Source organism: Eutrigla gurnardus (genome assembly GCF_963514095.1).
Source record: "Eutrigla gurnardus genome assembly, chromosome: 5".
NCBI classification, from domain to species: Eukaryota; Metazoa; Chordata; class Actinopteri; order Perciformes; family Triglidae; genus Eutrigla; species Eutrigla gurnardus.
Window position 1 is genome coordinate 25,346,914 of NC_139919.1, and position 20,521 is coordinate 25,367,434.

General features: G+C 44.3%; 1 protein-coding gene across 1 annotated transcript in view; it reads right to left on the reverse strand.

Annotated features, from left to right (window-relative positions):
• Nucleotides 1-19,874, reverse strand: part of flt4 (fms related receptor tyrosine kinase 4) — a 35,589-nt gene extending 15,715 nt beyond the window's left edge. Inside the window, exons 1-8 of the mRNA XM_084010479.1 lie at nucleotides 19,673-19,874; nucleotides 6,902-6,998; nucleotides 4,592-4,866; nucleotides 2,657-2,796; nucleotides 2,401-2,566; nucleotides 1,260-1,399; nucleotides 1,004-1,175; nucleotides 89-206 (exon numbers count right to left, since the gene is read on the reverse strand). Coding sequence (XP_083866605.1) covers nucleotides 89-206; nucleotides 1,004-1,175; nucleotides 1,260-1,399; nucleotides 2,401-2,566; nucleotides 2,657-2,796; nucleotides 4,592-4,866; nucleotides 6,902-6,998; nucleotides 19,673-19,730 — 1,166 coding nt within the window. The 5' untranslated portion in view covers nucleotides 19,731-19,874. The remainder of the gene's footprint in view (nucleotides 1-88; nucleotides 207-1,003; nucleotides 1,176-1,259; nucleotides 1,400-2,400; nucleotides 2,567-2,656; nucleotides 2,797-4,591; nucleotides 4,867-6,901; nucleotides 6,999-19,672) is intronic.
• Nucleotides 19,875-20,521: the final 647 nt, after the last annotated feature.

A 20,521-nucleotide genomic window follows, 5' to 3' on the forward strand; every position in this document is an offset into this window, starting at 1 on the left:
GATCTGTAAACCTAAGCAGTGTAGGCCTAATTAAGGCTTTTGGAAATGACCCATTACATTTAATGAATACGCCGGATTCTCATCTCACCATTGTGTTTCGGGTGCGGGGAAAGCAGACACATTAACTTGTAATTTGAACGACTTCTGGCCGGCAGTTACGTCCACCACTGGTCCACTCCTGTAGTTGAGGCTGATAAATGGCTTTTCTGGAAGAAGAGAAATCCATTTAATTACAGTCTGAGACTCAAAAGCACAAAACTCAGTATCAAACACTCACCCCATGTAGGCTTTATACTTTTCCTCACTTCTGTGCTTTGCCATTTAAATGCTAAATACACCAGGAGCGAGTGTTGATAAATGTCTGTGGATATTTCAACACATTTCCTTGGGTCACCAGAGCCACGCTTCAGGCCTGCAGCACTAAATATTTGATAGATCTTTGGTGGAGCATTCCTTTTTTTTTTAAAACAAAGACTATACTGTTCTTCAGGAAATACATTATTTATGACTTTTAATGCAATGTATAAGCAATAAAACACCTCTGCTCAGTTCAATACCCGCAGGGGATTTTCCCAGTGGAGCTTTTCTTGGCCTGATATGACCAGTAGCTTATGGTGGCACATAAGCTACATTAATATTGCTCTCACACACTGTTGTACGTAGTCCTGTATTTTTTATTGTATATTGTATTTTGCACTGCTTTGTTATTGGCACTATCCTCTTTTGCTGCTCCCTGTAAATGTCCCCACTGTGGGACTAATAATAGATTATATCACCTTATCTTTCTTCTACATTTTAGTATTTACTAGTTTACAATCCAGACTGGACTGGTTTCTGCCCCATTGGGCTACTTTTGTTTAAACCGGCATGAAGAAAGCCTCTCTCTCTTCATGCCAGGTAACTGGGCGGCAAGGGAAAGAAATATCGAGATTGATGAGAAGAGCAGCGATAAAGAGGAATGTGGACGAGCAGAAAAAGGTGTCTGAGCTAGTGCTTTGCTCACCATAAACTATGACCTGAGTCTGCTGGGTTAGCGTGGTGTCCGTGGTGGTGACGTTGCAGCTGTACGGGCCGGTGTCCGTGACGTTGACGCTGTGGATGCTCAGGATGCTAACGGCCTCCGTGGCGTGGGACAGAGCTTCGCGGTGGGGCTTAGTGTCCTCCCAACTGTTCGGCTGGAGAGGAGAAATCACATCGGTTTCTTTTTTAATTCACTGATGCCGCTTCAACGTGCAACTGAACCGTTGCTGTTATGTTACCTGTTTGCGAGGGTAAGACCACCGGATGTCAACGCCGGCGTTAAACTCCACCAACGCCGTGCAGTTCAGGGTGAGGGCCTCCCCCACTAACAGCTCGACCGGGTCCTCAGGAAACAGCTTGACATCGTAAACCTGACTTCCTGTCCGGGGAAAAAGAAAAAAGAGGGAGGTAGAAACAGAAGGGGACAGAGGGAGGGGGAGACAGTGAGAGAGGTCACGGTGACATCGTCAGCAGTTTTTTTCCTTCCTCACAGGACTAGAGGAAATGACTTTCCTTTGGACCAGAGGAGCCATCCTACTATAAAGAAAGCTGTCTGTCACAAGCCCACACGATTCCCAGTCATGTGTTGGGCAACACATCAGTGAAGGAAATTAAAGTGGAATACAGAGAAGAAAGAAAGAAGCAAGAAAGCGTTGGACAGTGGCCAGTGTCTCTGATATTCAAGCCACCTCTCTCTGTGGTCTCCGGGAACGACACGGGGGCGCAAAGAAAACACGTGATGCCGGCGATGCCTGCGCGGCAGACTGTGATTGCCTGATTGTTTGAACGCTCCATTAGCGCTCAGAGTGAAGACTCGCTCTCAGTTTTCTCTCCTGACCGATGCTCGCTGTTACTTTTGGCCCCGGCGGCGCTGGGTATGAGTTTCCTTTCTCGCCCTCTGAAGTGAGAGGTGAATGATCTCACACACACAACACGGCAAAAAAGAGCCTCCGGGTCCCTCAGAGTTCACTTTTCATCGAGAGGGAACCTCGACGCGAAAATGTCTTAGTTCCCTTCAATGTAATTATGCCTTCTCCGGCTGGCATAATGGCACACGTCACCGCCTAAAAGAGGGAGTTGTGTTTTTTCGAGGAAATGACATAATGAAATCAAATCCGCCAAATTGTCAGCGTTGAGGCATAATTAGCTCAACCATGCAGAGTTATGGTGGCAGGGCCGTCCAGCACCACCTTTGATTTCCTTCGCAAGATTTTTCCCTTTCAACAAGAGCACAACGCCTAATCTGATTTAAATATTTGTACTGGGTCAGATATGTTTTTGTAGCTGCTGAAGTGGAGGCGTGTGATCCTCGGTGTTTTTGCTGGAACACAAGAGGAGACTGACCCCTTTAAACCCTTTTGGGCATGCCATGTGTTTTACCTGTCATGTGGATCAGGTAGTTGGGGGATTGGTACTCTTTGCCTCCCAGTGTGGCGACGCATAGAATCCCGATGATCATCGGCATGCTGTCCACGATCTGCCTGGGAATGGACCAGCCTCGCTTGTTGTCCCACGTCATCCCGTTGTTCTCCATAGGCGTGGGATACTGAAATAAAAAAATAAAAAAACACATCACAAATTAAAACTCTGAACGGGAGGAATCCAGTGTGCAGACATCAGGCCGGTGAGTACAAACCGCATGGAGGGTGACGTTCAGATCGGGCACCGTGACCAGGCATGGCACGACGACGTGGGTGGAGAAGCGGGTGATGAAGATGGTCTGCAGGTCATTTTCCGCGTTGAAGCTGTCCCTCCTGAGGAAGGGCTGCTCGGGGTCTGGGTGCACGCAGAAACGGGGAGCCGTTAAAGGGTAAGTCTGATGATGCAAGCCGGGATAATGGCAGCTATTACTGGGGTAACTTCGTGAGCGGACAGCCACATATCTCCCAGGCTGATAATGACCCCCGCCATATGTGGAGTTGATGATTACCATCTAATGCAGCAGCTCTGTCTGTTAACAGCATTAAAAGCTGCTATTACATGTCAGAGAGAGAGAGACAGACAGCTGAGTGGTTTATTCCCCCTCCAAACATCAAGTAGACAACCAGTCTGTTAGTGCAAAACATCTCTTCTGTGCTTCTTTGCTCCTTGATGTCTCCCTCTTGATCGCCTGTGACTCAAAGATACTGTTGCAGAAGGTCTCTGGGAGACATCACGGCAATCGTATCACCAATTTACATTGCAGCTGTTATCATTACAAATCCTCATATTCCCACAGCATGATGCACGCCATTATATAAAACTCTTATTTCCCAGGCGAAAGAAAAAAACAGCAACTTTTGTGCAGGAGACAAAGATGTTGTGTAACTCGCTTCTTTTCTTATTTCTTTTTTTCTCACGATAAGCTTTCCTATTATTTTCTTAACATTTTTTTTTACGACATTAATCATCCGCAAGGCCAAACAGTAGGTGAGGCTTATATTCCCGGCCCGCCCTGGTCTAAATACACACAGGTAACAGGAATAATACACAACTCCTCTCAACAATAAATCAAAGCAGGTATTAGAGTGCAATCGGTTTTTCTAAGAGGAGACGTCGCGCCCGGGGGCAAGAACAGTTTGCAAACCATCGGGGTTATGAGTCTGGGTGTAAAAAAAGAGGTGGGTGTTTGTGTATTTTATTAGTGCACACTACAGTCATGTGTGTGTGTGTGTGTGTGTACGGGTGTTTGGATGACAGTGTGCAGCAGAGACGGGGGTAAAGGGGCGACATCTGCCTGTCTAACTCAATCCACATGCGTCTCTTCTCATCCAGCCACACGCTGGCTCTAATTTATGGCTCCGATGTCATCTGCTTGTGATCAGCCCCCTGGTTAGATCTGTGGAAACTGTTTTGGCACCTTGTCAGAGGGGATAAACAGGCGTTTCACTTGAGTGGACTGGTCAGCAGGATTCCCTTCCATGACAATCATCCGTCTCTCCGACTCCTCCTTCCGCACGCGGAGCGAGGGCAAGGAGAAGTGAAGAGGCGACCCTTGAGGCCGAGTCCTACGGTTGGTCTAAGATAATGAAAGTGGAAGTGATGGCTCTGATATCATGTGGGTGAAACCAGGAGGGAAAGCATTGGGAGCTATTCTTATTGTGCAGATAAGGATCGACACTCGGAAACTCATAAAAAGTCTCACACGATGGTGAATTTAAGCAGAGCTGCTGTAATTTTTCAATAATGAGCTGCCTCTACCAAACACTTTGCATCTCCAATTTCTGAAAACTGAATTAACCCGAGCTTCAGCAACTTCTAGTTCTAATAACGCAGGAGCTGCTTCGATATTGGAGTCACATTCAAATGGGAGATCTGTTTCAGTGGGTGTGATCTTATTTTTTTTGTGACCCTCCCAAGGAAAAGAAACTGAAAAAGAAAGACTACCAAGCCAAGAGCTGCAGACCAGGTCAGGTTCAAACAAGTAAAGCCAACAAAACAGCCCCCCCAGACTGCAGATTCATGACTGTGTGAAATCGAAGTCTAATCAGAAAAGAAATAAGACCATTTGTGAGAAAAAAAACCATACAAGGACTTTCATTTTTCACGTGCGTCAGAATGGCGTTTGGAGGCTCGCGGGAGCGTGACTCACCCCTGACGAAGACATAAACGCTGACGGCGGTGGTGCCGACGATGATGGCCTTGACGTCCTTGTAATAGCAGCGGTAGTAGCCCGTGTCTCTGGCCAGCGCCCGGTTAAGGACCAACCTCTTGCAGTACGGCCTCTCAGGCTGGCCCTTACACGCGCTGACCAGAGCGACCCTCAGACCGGGGGCCCCGGGGGTCGGCAGCTGGGCCTGACGGTCGGTTAGCTCCTGTCCCACCAGAGTCTGATCAGGCCAGGCCCAGGCCAGAGTGTGCTGTCCCCTGAGGAGACAGATGGACGTTAGTATGAGCTTCAAGGCGATAAATCAGACAAGCAAAATATGAAAAGATAGGATCAAAAATGGACAATGTAAATATGTGAACAGAACTCTTTCACTGATTATGTTACCTGCTATCTCATTCTTCCATTATGTAATAACTGAAAGGGTGAGAGGTGTTTGTGTGCATGTAAGCGGACACCGTGTTTGTTGGTGTATGTGTTGCTGCGTTCGCTTTGTGCTTTGTCGCACAAATTCAGTTATGTTTGGGCATGTCAGCCCGGAGGCTTCGTGAGCCGGATTGAGTGGAATCATTATGTCTGTCTGGAAACTGATAGCTTAAAACCACCTGCCTCCGCCGACTACAAACATCCACATCTGCACACCTAAATGTGATGCCTGGAAACAACTGTGACAAAAAATCACAGAAGGCAATATTCTGGAAATATTCTCAGGGTTATTTTACTTGTGAATAGCATCTATCCAGGCTAAATGGACTAAAATGAGCCGGCTTCCTCTTCCAGGAGAGTCGCAGTGCATGCAAACAGCATGAGACCTGTATTGGAAAAAGTCCAACGGTATCATCAGCTTTCCAAACACATCCTGTTTTCCTTTTCTTCTTTTTTTTTTTTTTTTGCACCACAAAAACATAACTGTTAATGGAGTGACAGCTTGGCAGCAGCCGGCGCAGCGGAGATCTCATAAGGATTAAGGATGGCCATTATGTGTGAATTCACATCTAATGACTGTTGGCTGTGTTTTAGAACACATCATATATATATATATATATATATATATATATATATATATACCTTCATGAATAACATTGATTTTAATTGCCTCGTCTCCACAAGAAATGATGTAATAGTACCATTATATCAGCGGTAGAAGAAGTATTCAGAGTAAAATAGCAACAGCAGTGTAGTAAAGCAAAAGTCCCCCCCACTGAAAATATTATTATTAATTAGTATAACGAGCAAAATTAATTTGAAGCATCAAAAAGTGCTCACGGCAGAAAAAAACGGCCGCTGTGAGTTTTATGGTTTTATATTATATCATTAGATTTTATTACTGAAACATAAAGAAACATTACTGTTGTAGCTGAGGTGGCGTTAATTTTAATGTTTTTATTATCGATTCACCTGCTGATTATTTGCTTGATTCATTGTTTGGTCGTTAATGCGTCCTATTTTGTTTTATATTGTGATTTAAGACATTGGAAAAGCAGCAAATCCACACATCCATGAAATGTTTGGCTTTTTTTGGATGAACGATGACAGCTGTAATTGAAAAGTTTGGAGATTCAAGAGCTTGACTGGGTGCAGCCAAAGAGGACTACTCTGTATTTCTGAATGGCCCTTCATGCTTTTAGGTTGTGGAAAAGTCCTCTTTACAAATCGATGTTATTTTCTATGAAGGGTTTGCAAAAATAATTAATGTTCTGCACGTGGAGGACAAAACGCTGTACAGTGGTTCAAGCAGAAACCTCTCAGCAACAGTTCAATAAGGATAGAAGAAAGTGCTAGAATGCGTAGACAGTTGTTGGTAAAATACATTAAAAGCACGTGTGCAGATTTAAACATAAAAACGCCTCACAAACTTGAATTAATAGGCATGTTTTAGCAATTTAATTATTTAATTATTCTTCAACTACACATTTGGTGTCTCAATTATACTGTTTGTCTGTTAAAATTACCATTTTGAGGGAAAGAACACAAACATGAATGCAACAGCTGATTACAAACATTTGAATGGTGGTGTATATAATGCACCATATTCTATAAGGCATAGATTAAGTTAAATATAGTAACTATATATATGTCAGTAATCGCTAAAAGTATATTATTTCTCTCTGAATTGTAGTGGACTAGAAGTAGAAGTATCACTTGCCATGTACGTCAGCATCTGAAAGTATTACATAATCTATTCTGGCATCATTGTGTCATTATGAAGAAAAGAAAATAACAAACCAGAGCAGAAAACACACACACACACACACACACACACACACACACACACACACACACACACACACCTACCTGCATGTAATGGTGAGTGTTTCGTGGACTGGAATCACAAGGTCGTCTTTGGAGCCGTCAAGAATGGGCGGAGTCATAGAAAAGCCAATCACCAGGCCTGAGGGGAGCGAAGACAGCAACTGCATTAGTTTTAAGTTACACGGCTCGGTCAGGGCCTAGTGGTTTTGACAAGAGCTGCTGGTCGGCTGTCAAATCTCCCAAACACATCAGGAATCTTGAAATCCGACACGATAGCACGCTGTTCATTACATTTACAAGCTGTAAGGCAATCTGCGGGCAAAGCCCCTCGGTCTCCGATGCTGAGAAACACCCGGAGGGAGAGAAATCACGGCCCACTCATGAAGCGATGCCGCTTCCGCCTCAGAAATATCCATAAAACTACCATTTGCCCCTTGATTCATTACCAGTGCGTTCCCTTCGCTGCCTTGTGCTTGTTTTATACAGCCGGGTCTAGAATGTCATTACCGTCCCAGAGTCCCCTCAGGGTGCTATTAGTGCTTCGTCAGACCTCACACCTACAGTCGATGATATATAAAAATGTCATCATGACTTATTCACCACCTGGATATCATCCGATATGAAAACACACCACAGAGCGATAGCACAGAGGGTGTATGAAGGGGTGGAGGCTCTATTTGCTTTATGAAAACAAATGAGGACCATTTGTTCCCATAAGACTCGTGTTTGCGTAAAAAATCATTGTGATACGTAGTATTTAATGCTCTCTATGGTGGCACTTTCCCAGCAGGGCGAACAAAGCGGAGGGAAACATTCAAGGACAATCGCAGCAGCGACTTAAACGCCTGAAAGCCTCCATTGAATGTGTTTTTTTTTATGCTTTACTCCATATTTCTTTTCTCCACGGAGATTTTCATCAGAAAGGCAGCAAAGAATGATTTCACAATAGCCAGCCGTGACCGTCTGCCAATCAAAACCCAGAGCGCCGGACAGCTGCGATTCTTCTCCACAAGCCTCATTCCACCAACACATCCTGCTGTCCGGGGAGCACAATAGAGCAAGGTTGCTCTCATGTAAATATTTTGTTAATCGTGTTTACAGTGAAGGCAGGTCCCTCGTCAGACTCGGCTCCTTCCAATACTGCAAACTGACAGAAAGTCTAAACTTTTAGCGGTCAGTAAAAAGGAAAATATGCAAAGCAATTACAGCTTTCACACAATAGATTGGCCTGCTTCGTTTGTCGGTTTCTACTTCCCAGGATTAGTTTAATTAAACAGTCCGAGACATTAAGCCAGGAACCTTGGTGGACAATGGTGAAGTTTTTACTGTTACATTTTGTTTTTTTAGCATGTCACGTCAATATTATACCATTAATAGTAAATTTGGGATGCATGCATATTCCTGCCACAATTTATATGATTATATAGATTATAATAGAACAATAAAACACAGCAAATGGTGTTTATTGTCAAAGTGTAAGAGTAGGACAATGTTATGTGTGCATGTATACACACACATATATATGTCATGTAGGAGGCTTGTGTCGGTTGCCTGGCAACCTCACAGTGCTGACAGAACACTGAATTCCGTGTTTTGATTAAATTGACAAGTTATATTACTTGTTAATTAATGAGTTTGAGGGATGCTGTTCGGCATATTCCACCGATTTAAAACATTAAAGTTTGTTCACAGGTTTAGGGGAGAATTACTGCATATGTGAATAAGTTGTATAAAACCTTTGGTGTCTCCAAACCAGACTGTACGTAGTGTATTGGGGGATAACGTGGTTTGGAAAAGGAAGAAGAATGCAGGTGAATAAAAATGGCTCTGCTGCATCTGACAATGTCACAGGAATGCACTGTTCTTTTAACCAGCGGTAAGTACTGTACGGAGATGGGAGTGGCATTCATCTTCTCCGTTTCTGTGTCTTACTTTCTTTCCAAATAATACATTGGTTCGTATTTCAAATATCATCGCTCATGTCTGCTGGGGATCACCGTGGAGACAACAAAACCAATAAGTCTGTTTCCGCCTTTTCTCGGATATTAAAAAGTGATATCATGGTCATTTAAAACCATAAAGTGACGCTGGCACAAACGTGAACTCGGACAGCTGATATCACCATGCCGACATTAAAAACAAACTTGTTACGCCGCTGAAGTGGGAAGCGGTGGCAGCCCGTGAATCATTTCCAGCTTGGCTCCCAGCGGGGTATTCCTTCCCTCCTCTTCCAGAGATCTTTAACTCTGCCCCAGAGGAGGAGCAAAGTTTTCCAAACATATTGTCTCGGCTGAGATGTGAACCCGCCACCAGCTTCAGTCCCATCCCCACCCATGTGCAACACAACACGGCTTTGTCCACCCCCGTCTCCTGGCACCTGTGGGCTGTGTCACACACACACGGAGGCCGACACAGGGCCCCCCCAGAGCTGTGGACAAGGGGAAAGTGTGACAGGAAATTCCTGTCAGGACTGCTCACATCTCCACGATGTTAGGAACAGCTTATTCCCTTCACATGCATTGAACTCGGACTCAGGGAGATGATCTCTGGATCTCCTCTCTTACATGCTGTACTCCCACTTCCAAGAGCAATTCTATAGTTCCTCATGCCACGATTTCTCCAAATATTACTGCCTTAGTAAAACTGCAGAGCTACTTTCAATCCAGAGATCATCTCCTTGAGTCGTAGTTCAATCTGGAAGCATCGCAGACAGGTGAGCTCTGGATTCATCTCTTGGCTATTGGAGAGCATAAAGTATGTGAAAGCCTGGGAGGCCTGTTTATTACTGCATGACATTCAAATGAGTTAGTGTGAGAGGTAATTCTATCTATTCTATTCTGACAGTGTGCTAACTGCACAGCAGACAAAGCGAGCAATTAGCTGGTGAGGAACTTTTTAAATAAAAGATTTCTCCCTCAGGATTCGGAGGCGACCAGAAACGGAGCTGAAGCAGAGTGAATATTAGACTTACATCTGGTGAGTGGGCAGAAAAACACAAATCCAAATAAATGCTGATGCTGCTCCGTATCATCCGGATGGCTAAAGGCAACAGTTTGCTTGCATCCTTGTAAGCTGATAGAATGTCAATGTGGTGTTTCACGGTTTGCTATGATTTCCCCAAGTGGCCTAAAGAAATGCTGCTTTAACACCAGTAATGCTTATTTTATACATTTCACTGGCGTCAAAAACCCTTTAAACTGAGGGAAGAATGACTGATAGGTGAAGGTTATGGTAGTGTGATGTGATTATAACATCATAAAACTTCTTCAGGAGGATGTAAGGATGGATAACTGCTGTTTGCATCCTGTTCCCTGCCAGCAGTCACAAGAATTACACATTTCTGTACATCTACAATGGTAAACACAACACGGATAAAAAAATTCAGCTGGAATCCATGGTACCCACTGACTTTTCACTTTGAGATGAACAGAGAGATGAGCTCTGAGATAAATCGCTGCTGCAGCCGAGTCTCCTTGATGGATGCCGCCCTCGCTATCAGTTGGGAGATCGCACACTGACAGACAGGATGCAATTGTACGTTGTTTTTTTGTTTTAAATGTCACGGCTGACTGGCATGCCCTGAGAGACAAAATATCCAGACGTCAGAGATGCATTTCGTAAGGGAAACCTGGAAAAGATTACAGCTCCTGCTATTTGAAACGCTCAAGTTTAGTACGATGGACTGATAGGTTTATCACAGTACGGAGAGAGTGTTTCACGCCGCAGGACAGGAGGATATTACACCCACACGGGGCTTAAAACCCTCTTTCAAGTCAAGCGAAACATTTCACAGATTGCTCAAACTGATACAATTCATGACAAATATCAGTGTCCTCTGTGCTCAGTAGTCCCGACACGCTCCGTTTCCAGGGCAAGTTTGAGGCTAATGTGAGCCACATTACTTGTCAAGACTATGGATCTCTTACACTGTATCACTTGTCACCCTAAGTGGCTCTCATATAACCCGCCGAAGGAAGTGCCGCTGAGTCATAAGTTAATGTGTGCCGGTGCCGCGGATGGCTGACGGCCAAAACAGCCGCCGACTTCTCTGCTGTTTGGACACGTTGGATGGATGAGCGGCAGGCAGGCGGGGGCATTTCTACGCCTTACAGTAGGTGACTCTCGCCCACGACGCTCCAGGAGCCGCTGGCTGGTGTTTCAGAATGACAAAAAAAAAATGCTTTTAACCAAATGTCATGATCCATAACGTACGGTGGAACACCAGATGTGGAGGCCTGTCATTCTGCCAGCTACGTCGATAATTTGAAAATATACAAATATAATCCCATTAGCAAATGTTTGCATTCTTTCAAATATAATTAAAAGCACATGTCGCTGCGATGTACGGGCCATGTGAAGCGAACGCCAGCAAACCCAAACACATCAATCCATGCGAGTTCGTGGCTGACAGCGTATCTCGTCATGAAAATAAACACATTTTTCCTGCTGTGATCTTTCACGCTGCGTTTCTCGACAGATTGTTATGACTGTTATCACTCAGTCGGCTCATTTATCTTAATATGCTTTAAACAGCTAAGCGAGGGGAGAGTCTCAGCGTATATATATATATCGTACGAGCCTCGGTCCCAGACAGCAGCTTCAGCTGGAGGACAGTCAGCACAAAAACCGACGCGTAGGTGGACAGTGAGTGAGCACCAGCTGTGAACTGAGGTTAGAGGATGCTCTTCTGTAGCAAGGCTCCAGATTCAAAAAGAAAAATGACTCAACTCAGACAATGTATTTCAGTTCACGCTTGCCTTAATGTCATTGATTGGATAAGATTGACAGGTTTCAGCCAATGTCTTCTATTCCTTTCTGCGAGATATGAAAATCAATCGGTGAGCATCTCGCCTGCATTCGTTTTTGCCTGTAGGTTTTCAGGGTGAAGAATGGCTTGAAAAAGCATAATAACGGCGTAACTTGGCAAAAAAATAATTGTGATGTTTATTGTCATAGATTAGATATCGCCGGCAGGTTTAAAGAGTCTGATATTAACAGAACAGGTATGAATGGAAGTCAATTGATGCCTGGAAGGTCAGAAAAACACATTATAGAAAAATCACACTAACACAACAGCATGTTATGTTAGTCTGACGCCATGATCCTCTGCTGGAAAAGCAAGGAGATCAAGTAGCTCGGGGTCTTGTTCACGAGCGAGAGAAAACAAGAGTGTGAGATGCAACCAAACTGCATGCTGGGTACAGCTCACTCGCTAAAAGCAGGAGGTCAAGCAGTGGAACAACGTCATAAAGAACTATTTCCAGCGGTTGCTGAAAACTCAAATGGATGGTGATTGGCTTGCTGGCAACCAGCTCTCTGATGTGGACAAGAGGGCAGAGAGCCAAAAGAATATTTGAGCTCGGTTCTCCTCTTTTCCCATGCATTCCAGCTGGCGGCGCGGAGATAAGCCGCGGCTTCGGGTGATTAGCTTTACCCGACAAAAAGCAACATCGCATTTTAACCTACAAAGATAAAACACAATATTTCCAAAGTCGAGTCACTCGTTCTGTTATCGTGTGATTACACAGGGCATAAACATACCTTCAGATGTTTAAAATCCTTCACGCTGATAAACCTTACATTGACAGCCTCTGATAGAAAAATGTGTTTTTATCTTTTTATTTTCTACGTTTCAAGCACTTGAAATGACAATGACTGCAATTACTTTATACGGCTTGTGATTCCGCTCATTGTGGGATTGTAAAAATATAATTTAACAATTACTGATTAAAAAAATAACTTTAAAAAAAACAATTTGCATTGTCTTGTCTCAAGGAAGACGCTCACTTAACATGTCCTTGTAAAAGGAAACGAAATGTTGTGAAAAGCCATCCTCATTAACACTAATGTGCATGTATCTCTGCACAGGCTCCAGCTAGCTCTGCCAGGCAACTGCAAAGGTTTGAGTGGTCGAGAAAAGCTTTTCAGGCTGATAACGGCAATAAAAGAGAGTGAAATGTAGTTCAGGTTCGGGATGAGGCAGTGAAAAAGAGTTCAAACATGCCAACCGTGAGACAGCGATCACATAGAGATGGCTACATTAGACACATGGCTTCACACAGCTGGCCTTTCTGCCCCTTTTTTTTTTCCTGTAACGCATGCCTCCGTCATGATAGAAGTGCCAGATGTGAGATGAGTGCCAGAAGTCCGAATTTTTTTAAAGGACAATTGGGTCTGTTCACTCAGCATGTACATCAGGCGGGACTTTGATGTGACGGCTTCACATACCTGGTTGACAGGGAGAAAAGATGTGCGACTGGTTACTTGTCAACTGATGTGTTCAAACAGCATTGCCAGAAAGAACATCAGCGCTACTGCTCTTTACTTATTGAGCAGCCAGAATACAAAGAGGTTCAGAGGACTGCTGTGTCGATGATTCGACACAAATTCTTACATAAAAAGCTGAAAAATGTTTTAATCCAAACTATTTGAAACAATCGTAACTTCCTGCAAATCATAGGCGAATGCATGGCGAATGCATGGCGAATGCATGGCGAATGCATGGCGAATGCATGGTGAATGCATGGCGAATGCATGGCGAATGCATGGCGAATGCATGGCGAAGCTGACGTCTCAAGCTAATATTCTGAATTTAAACGGCATGCAAGAGACATCCCAGCAAGGGGACAAAGACAAAATGCCCCAACAATAAAAGGAATAATTTGGCTTTGTGGCAAACAGGATTATTTTCTTTGTTACCGATAGATGTGAAGATTGATACAACTCTTGTGACTGTATGGTAAATACGTAAGCTGGCAGCCGGTTACGAAGGTTCGAATCTTTGAACAAACAGCACTCCGTGGCTTCAAACATAAATCAGGAACATTTTCCACCAAAAGCTAGCTCTGCAGATTTATTAAGGCAGTCATATTTTGAGGAATCGTAGCACGATGAACTATAGAATTGCTCTTGTAAGTGGGAGTTACAGTAATGTACATCTTGTCTCCATGGAAATGCCTCTGCAGATACGCTTTGCTGACCTCTTAGCATCATGCTGGTGTTTTTGTCACAGCCAGAGAGCACTGAAACTGGACTTCCCAGCCGGCCACCTGCTGACTAAAGACAAATCACACAAGCAAAGAGGCACTCTGAGCCAGATAGAAACATAAAGCTTCTCTAACTAGCAGGCTGTCGCCCCGGGTACGACACAGGCCACGTTAAAGTCGGCGGGAAAGCAGTTTTAAACTTCCTGTTTTCTTCATCATGCTCACGCTTCTCCCACTTCCCCTTTCCATGGACAGTGAAGGAGATGTTGCCGTTAGTGCTTCCTCGCTCCTCTGTAGTTTTGTCTCTGATGGTCACATGACAGGAACAGGAAAAAAGGAACCTTGTATAAACAAATAAAGCTTTTCTCAGAGTCTAGCAGAAAGGATGCGACGTGGGAGTCATGCGGGATTTCATAGTTATAATAAATGTAATTATAGGTACTAGTGCTGTTTCTATGTAGCTATATGAAGTATAAATGGGTCAAAAGCAAATTCATTGACAAGAATTGCATTTTTTTTTTTTTTTAAAAGAGCACCACGTAGGTGACACAACAGGTTCAGTTATTTCAGTGACACTGTATCTGGCAACGGTCCAAGGCTGAGGAGCTCTGAAATAGCCCTGTATGTCCGGCGACGGACGGGAGGCCATGCAGGCCATGGAGCAGACCTGCACTCTGGATGTGGAGTCAGCCGGCCTCGGGCTGTAACACTCTACCTCGCTCTTTCTCCCTCTCCCTGAAAGATATAAAGTCCACTTCCTCTGTCATCCTCGCACAAGGCCGGGCCAAAGCCAGGCGACGGTCTGACGGGCAGACCGGCTTTGATTTCATTGTTACTTCAGAGGAGGATGACATCCACTATGTCCCTGTCCTCTCCACTTTTAGGGGAGTTAGGCCTTTCCAACATCCTGCCAGAGGAGGGGTGTGAAATTAAGGATGCGGCGACAAGCCATCTGGTCCAGCTTCCTATGTTTAAAACCTCTGTCCCTGACAAGATTTCCCTGTATGCCTCGCAGGAAAACCGGACCAGTTAAGCTCTTCCTCTGTGGCTATTTTTTTTTTTTTTTTTTTTTTTTTGCATGTCATCATTTTTATCTTTGAGAAATGATTTCCCTTGACGAGAAGGGAACAAAGCATATTCTGGCATTCTGGTAAATTCTTTGCCCCGGCCCCCGTCAATGACATGTCTGTTGTGAAACATCTAAATTATCTCTTTCAGGGCAAGCAAATGCCAAAGATTAACACAGCGGTCCGCGCCTGCTGTGATGGCCTGCACGCTCCTTAAACTCACGCTGCGACTGTTCAGAGGGCAAACTTTGAGGAGCCCCCCATTAAGGCCATAAACCAGTCTCTGCTGCCGTCTCAGATGTCCTGGTGAACTAAATCACTGCAGCGGCCTCGGTTACCGTCGAAAACAAGGGCAAAGTAGGGAGTACCGGGTCAACAATGATGGTGCTGAATGCCTAAAGGGAGGGAAGCTGGCAATTTCCTCAGGCTTTGCCAATGGACTCTTTCCCATGAACCTCAAGCGACCTCCGATGACATGGAGAGGTATAAGAGGTATAAGTGACCAATGAAATGCTGCACGGACTTCCAAGTCGCAACCCTACACACACACACACATCGGCCTTAGGCTAGGCAGCAATTTAAACATAATAGCGATGGTGGCTCTCGTTAAATTGATTATTGCCCTAAATGATGCTTGTTTCTTAGCAACGCAAACCCTTTAGAGTGTTGTAATATCCGCATAACAGCCACGGCGTCTCGAGATCCAGTTTCTGCCCTCCGAACGTGTCGAGCGATCGACCAATAAAGGCAATAGAAGCCACAAAGAAATGTCCTCTCCAGCGTCTGTCAACCCAACTTACTATAAACATCGCTTCACTGGCCGATACAGATGCCGAATCTCATTTAATTGGCCTTGCATTAGCATGTCAAGAAATCGTTAAAGTCAACACATAAGTAGCAGTAAACTCAAAAACCCTTAATTACTCTGGACTGCCTAATTTGTGGATAAACCCACCTCCCTGTCAAATGAAATCCGATTTGCACTAGCTCGCCAAGATTTAAGCTCGGCAGAAAAAAAAAAGTGCAGTTAGCAGCAGCAGTGAGCATAAATTATTTCATCTCCTTGGCGAAAGCACTTGCACTCTCGCCCTCTCATGGTTGTATTAATTTACTCATTGAGTTATAGCTCCAGTACTCACTAAATTTAATCTCTGACCATCTTGGAAAATCAATAAGGTAAACCTCCTCTGCATGGTAATTATTCAAAGTGTGGGAGAGTGCTCGGTGGAGCAAAGCAGGAACCTGCTGTGCACCTTTATCCCATATTAAAATCTGCTTTTCAGCCCACCCTGGAGTTTAGACAACTTTCAACCCTTTTGATTCCCGACATTGTTGGATAACAAGCTGGACTAACCAGCTCTTTTCAAGTAAAACCCGGAACTAAGAGTCTACAATTGGGCTTGCATCTTTGCAGAGGTTTTAGCTACATCAGCATGTTGAGGTGCATGCATTTGTTATGCAGGTATACAGTTAACCCTCTTCCTTTTGCATGATAGCATTTGCTTATTAATGGTAGCAGAAACACAAAAGGCAGCAGAGGCTGATGGGAATGTCATGAACGTTTTGCAGGTATCTAGTCACAAGCTATAACACTGAACAAATGTTGACCTGATTATGACACTAGGGATGTGAATGTCTGTGCCAGCTGCACGGCAATCCATTCAACAGTTGGTGAGACATTTCATTAAAATGTCAATAACATGTTGGCTCAAGATGGAAAGTCAGGGGATCACCAAAGTCCTGAGGGTTCATCCTCTGGGCACCATGGATATCTGAGCCCATTTTAATGGTTATCAACTCAAAAGCTGTCAAGATGGAGAAAAAACGAAACATCATGGTGGCGCTAAATAAATGTAGGGGATTCAACCCCTGTAGGACCATGGATATCTGTAATTCCAAGGCCAGCTGTTGGCCTTAACTGTTATTCCAGTCCGGACCAAATCCGTGGACAGAACAGACACACATTGCCACATCTAGAGCCGTGCAGCTAGCATGCAGCTAGCATGCCGTTAGCATGGCTCAGAACTGGGCACAGAAAACACGGAGGGGTCAGCAAATACGAAAACACAAATTGCACAGATGGTTTTCATCAACTATCTATCACCATCTCAGGCACATATTTGGCTTTTGCTGCAGATTCCTGGTGTTGAAAGAGCTTATCTTTCAGCCCCAGTCATATTTCTGGTGTTGGTGCTTCAGCGTGATGAGAAAGTGAGTGACCAGGCATCCAAATGCCCACGGGGGCCTCGCTACTTCATGCCAGTGATGAGTGAGGCACCGGACTCCCCTATTTATTTGGACTTTACTGCTGAGAACTCCCCACAGTGGCAGCTCCCTGGTCCAGCTGATACAACCAGATACGCGAGGACGGCCACCGAGGGTCCGCTCCTCAGAGTCCTGAGGTTCAATCCTGAGATTAGCGCTGAGGATACGTGGGCTATTGTCGGCTAAAACAACTCGACCCCTATAAGCGGACGACTGCAATAACACCCAGGGTTGAGAGTCAGATTTCTGGGATGATCTGATCAAGAAGAGGTATGCGTACAGAAAACAGTCTGCTTAAAGCAACATCAACACTATGTGCCCAAGACACAGAGTAAGCCAAAGATCATTCAGCTCTAAAGCTCAGCTCTAGAAAAAAAGAATGATTCACTGCTTTCATATGTGACTGGGAAGGTTTTCAAAAGCCTTATTATGCTACAACAAAAACAAGGAAATTAAGAGGAGATGAATCAATCAGTTAATCACAATTCATTCTAATAGTACCCCAAATTGCACCAAGATATCTTTTTTTTAATATGACAGAATTTCTGTCGCTTTGTAATAAATGTTTTGGAAGCACCACAAGTCACAGCGTGACAGGAAGATGGTAGAAAATGACTCGGAGGGGGCGGAAATCATAAAGATCCATAAATGCAGTCGCAAATGCATTGGTACAGTGCTCTCATGTATTGAATGGGAAGGTATTTCAGGGCTAATCGGGTAAAGAAAACCCTTCAGACGAGGACAAATCTGACAGTTTCAAGTATTTGCGGTATTCAATCAAGTCTTTTAACGAGAATCTCTTGAGGGCAGAACACACAAAGCATAAAATGCTGTGTTCAAGGTCCACATTCTCTCTCTTTGGAGTTGTGTCACGCTCTGCATTCAGGAGAGGGGGGGGAAAAAGGACACACTTTGCATAAAATATACATCTCCCTGATGTCAAAGGGGACGTTCAATCTGCTGTATCATTAGAGGGGGAAAAAATGGTGGGGTGCCAGAACTTAACCTCATGTTTCACCTCCACCACATTAACACTTGATCTCACAGTGGGGTCTCCAGGTTATTTCGGAGAGTGCTTCTCCAACATGCATACAACATGGACTGAGAAACACAGGGTATGGTTGAACTAACAGGGCTGCCAATAAGTCTTTCAACAGATAACACCACACACATACAAACGGTGGGTTCGTGTGACGACGGGAGTGTCAGACATTACAATTCCAAGGTACACATTGTGGATTAATGGGAAACTCATTCTCTACACGGCCTCAAAACACGTGGCCAGGTGGAAAAAAGGCGAGAGACACTCAATCGGTCCCACATTTAAAAAAATCTATCAGCACTATTACTGAGGTAAGTGACTCCACTGAAATGTTGTTTTCATGCAATTAGTCCCCCACTCCTCTGAGCCACCGTTTATCTTTTTCCTACAAAACGACTCAGTGACGTTCATGAAAGCAGCGAGAGCCATCCCTCCACCCCGGAGCCATGATTCAGATAGCCATATGGCGACTGCCCCCCTCACAAAAGTATCCCCTGTTCTCCGTGAACAGCTGTTCGACAGCAATCACTGATGGACAACTCAGACACACACTCTGGCAAAACAATCTCCACACACTCATGTGTGTGATATGAACTAATGCAATGAAACCAATGTGTGTGTGTGTGTGTGTGTGTGTGTGGGGGGGATATTTAGTTTTCTAGACACAAACAAGAAACCCAAAAGACCTTTTTTCCAACATTCTTGACAGAAGTTTGCACTGGATGCAAGTGACATTCTCACACCTTTCACTTGCTTTTGCACAAATAAGACATAAGACCACTCTTAGGGATTTGAAGGGATCTCACCCCCCCCTCCTCCTCCTTCCTCCATGTCTGTCCAGTCAGCTCTCCTCCCTCTCCGCCTCTAAAATGTGACCTACATACATACACTCTGATATAAAGTCACTCAAATTCAACATACACAGAATCTATTGGTGGGGTTTAGCATCATCAATCATCAGCTGCATCTTTATCAAACACAACAACAGCATACCTCCCCCTAGTGCCTATCTGCATCTAGACTTGAAGGCTCCCCACTGGGTTGCTTGTTAATTCAGAGGCACACTTTTCAATCATGTGTGAGTGATAAATCAATTGGAAGGAACAAAATGCGCACTGGCTGCACAAAGGGAACTCAAAGCAGGCGAACGTGGACGTTTTTTTCAATGAATATGATGCACTAATTATAATATTGAGAAATGTCCCGCTTTATTTTCAAATTCATAAAAAAACAAAGTGTTGCACAGAAAAAAAAAAGCCTCACTTCGGGATCCACCCGGTTTCAGTTTAAGACCGCAAATTAACGCGAATAAAACTTTTACGCCTCTAGAAATAAGACTTCAGTGAATTATTTACCGACAGCCAGTGTCAACAGTCAGCTGGAACTTTTTTTCCCCTCTCATAAAAAGTTATGCGCTCAGAAACTTTCAGACTCGCCGTGGAAGTCTCCTCACCTGAGGCATATGCTATTCCAATCAAAGTCCGACAGAAAAGCGTAAAGTCTGTCTTCATCTCCAGATCTCCGGTCCAGAAGCGCAGGAGCCTGAGCGCTGTTTCTGATAAAAACTCGTTAGTCTGAGTGGTGGAGACGGTGGAGAGGTGGTTTGAATGAATGTCCGTGGATGGCGAAGGGGGGCAAAAAAAAAAAAAAAAAAAAAAAACTCAGGTGAACCTCGGCCAATCGATGCCTGTCTGCATGCTGCTCTCTGCACAGAGGGGGCAGCGCCGAAATGTGGAGGGGAAAGGGAGAAGAAGGAGGGAGAAAAAGTATTTTCTTTCCCGTTTTGTCAAAAAGGATGCACAAGGCACTGAGAGGGATTTACAACGATTTCCCTTTCCTCTGCTCGTGACTGGAGCGCATGCACACCCAGACATCCAGTTCATAAAACAAGCTGAGTTGGTGTGTGTGTGTGTGTGTGTGTGTGTGTGTGTGTGTGTGTGTGTGTGTGTGTGTGTGTGTGTGTGTGTGTGTGTGTGTGTGTGTGTGTCCATCCATGACACATTTCCCTTCCCGCAAGATCCCATTCCTATAGTATTCAAAAAGTACATTTACTCAAATACTGGACTTAAAATCCAGGCTTACTTGCACTTAAAGTGAGTATTTCCATTTTCTGCATACTTTATACTACTTTATACTACACTACATTTCTTGGCTCCGTTTTGCTGACAGCTTTGGTTACTTTTCCAACCGTTTTTTTCATCCCACACCTGTCCAATGAAAACAAAGTATCTCCAATAAATTACTAATAAACTAAAATGTTACTTTATTAGTTTTGACAGGACAAAATTCCTGAAAATATGCA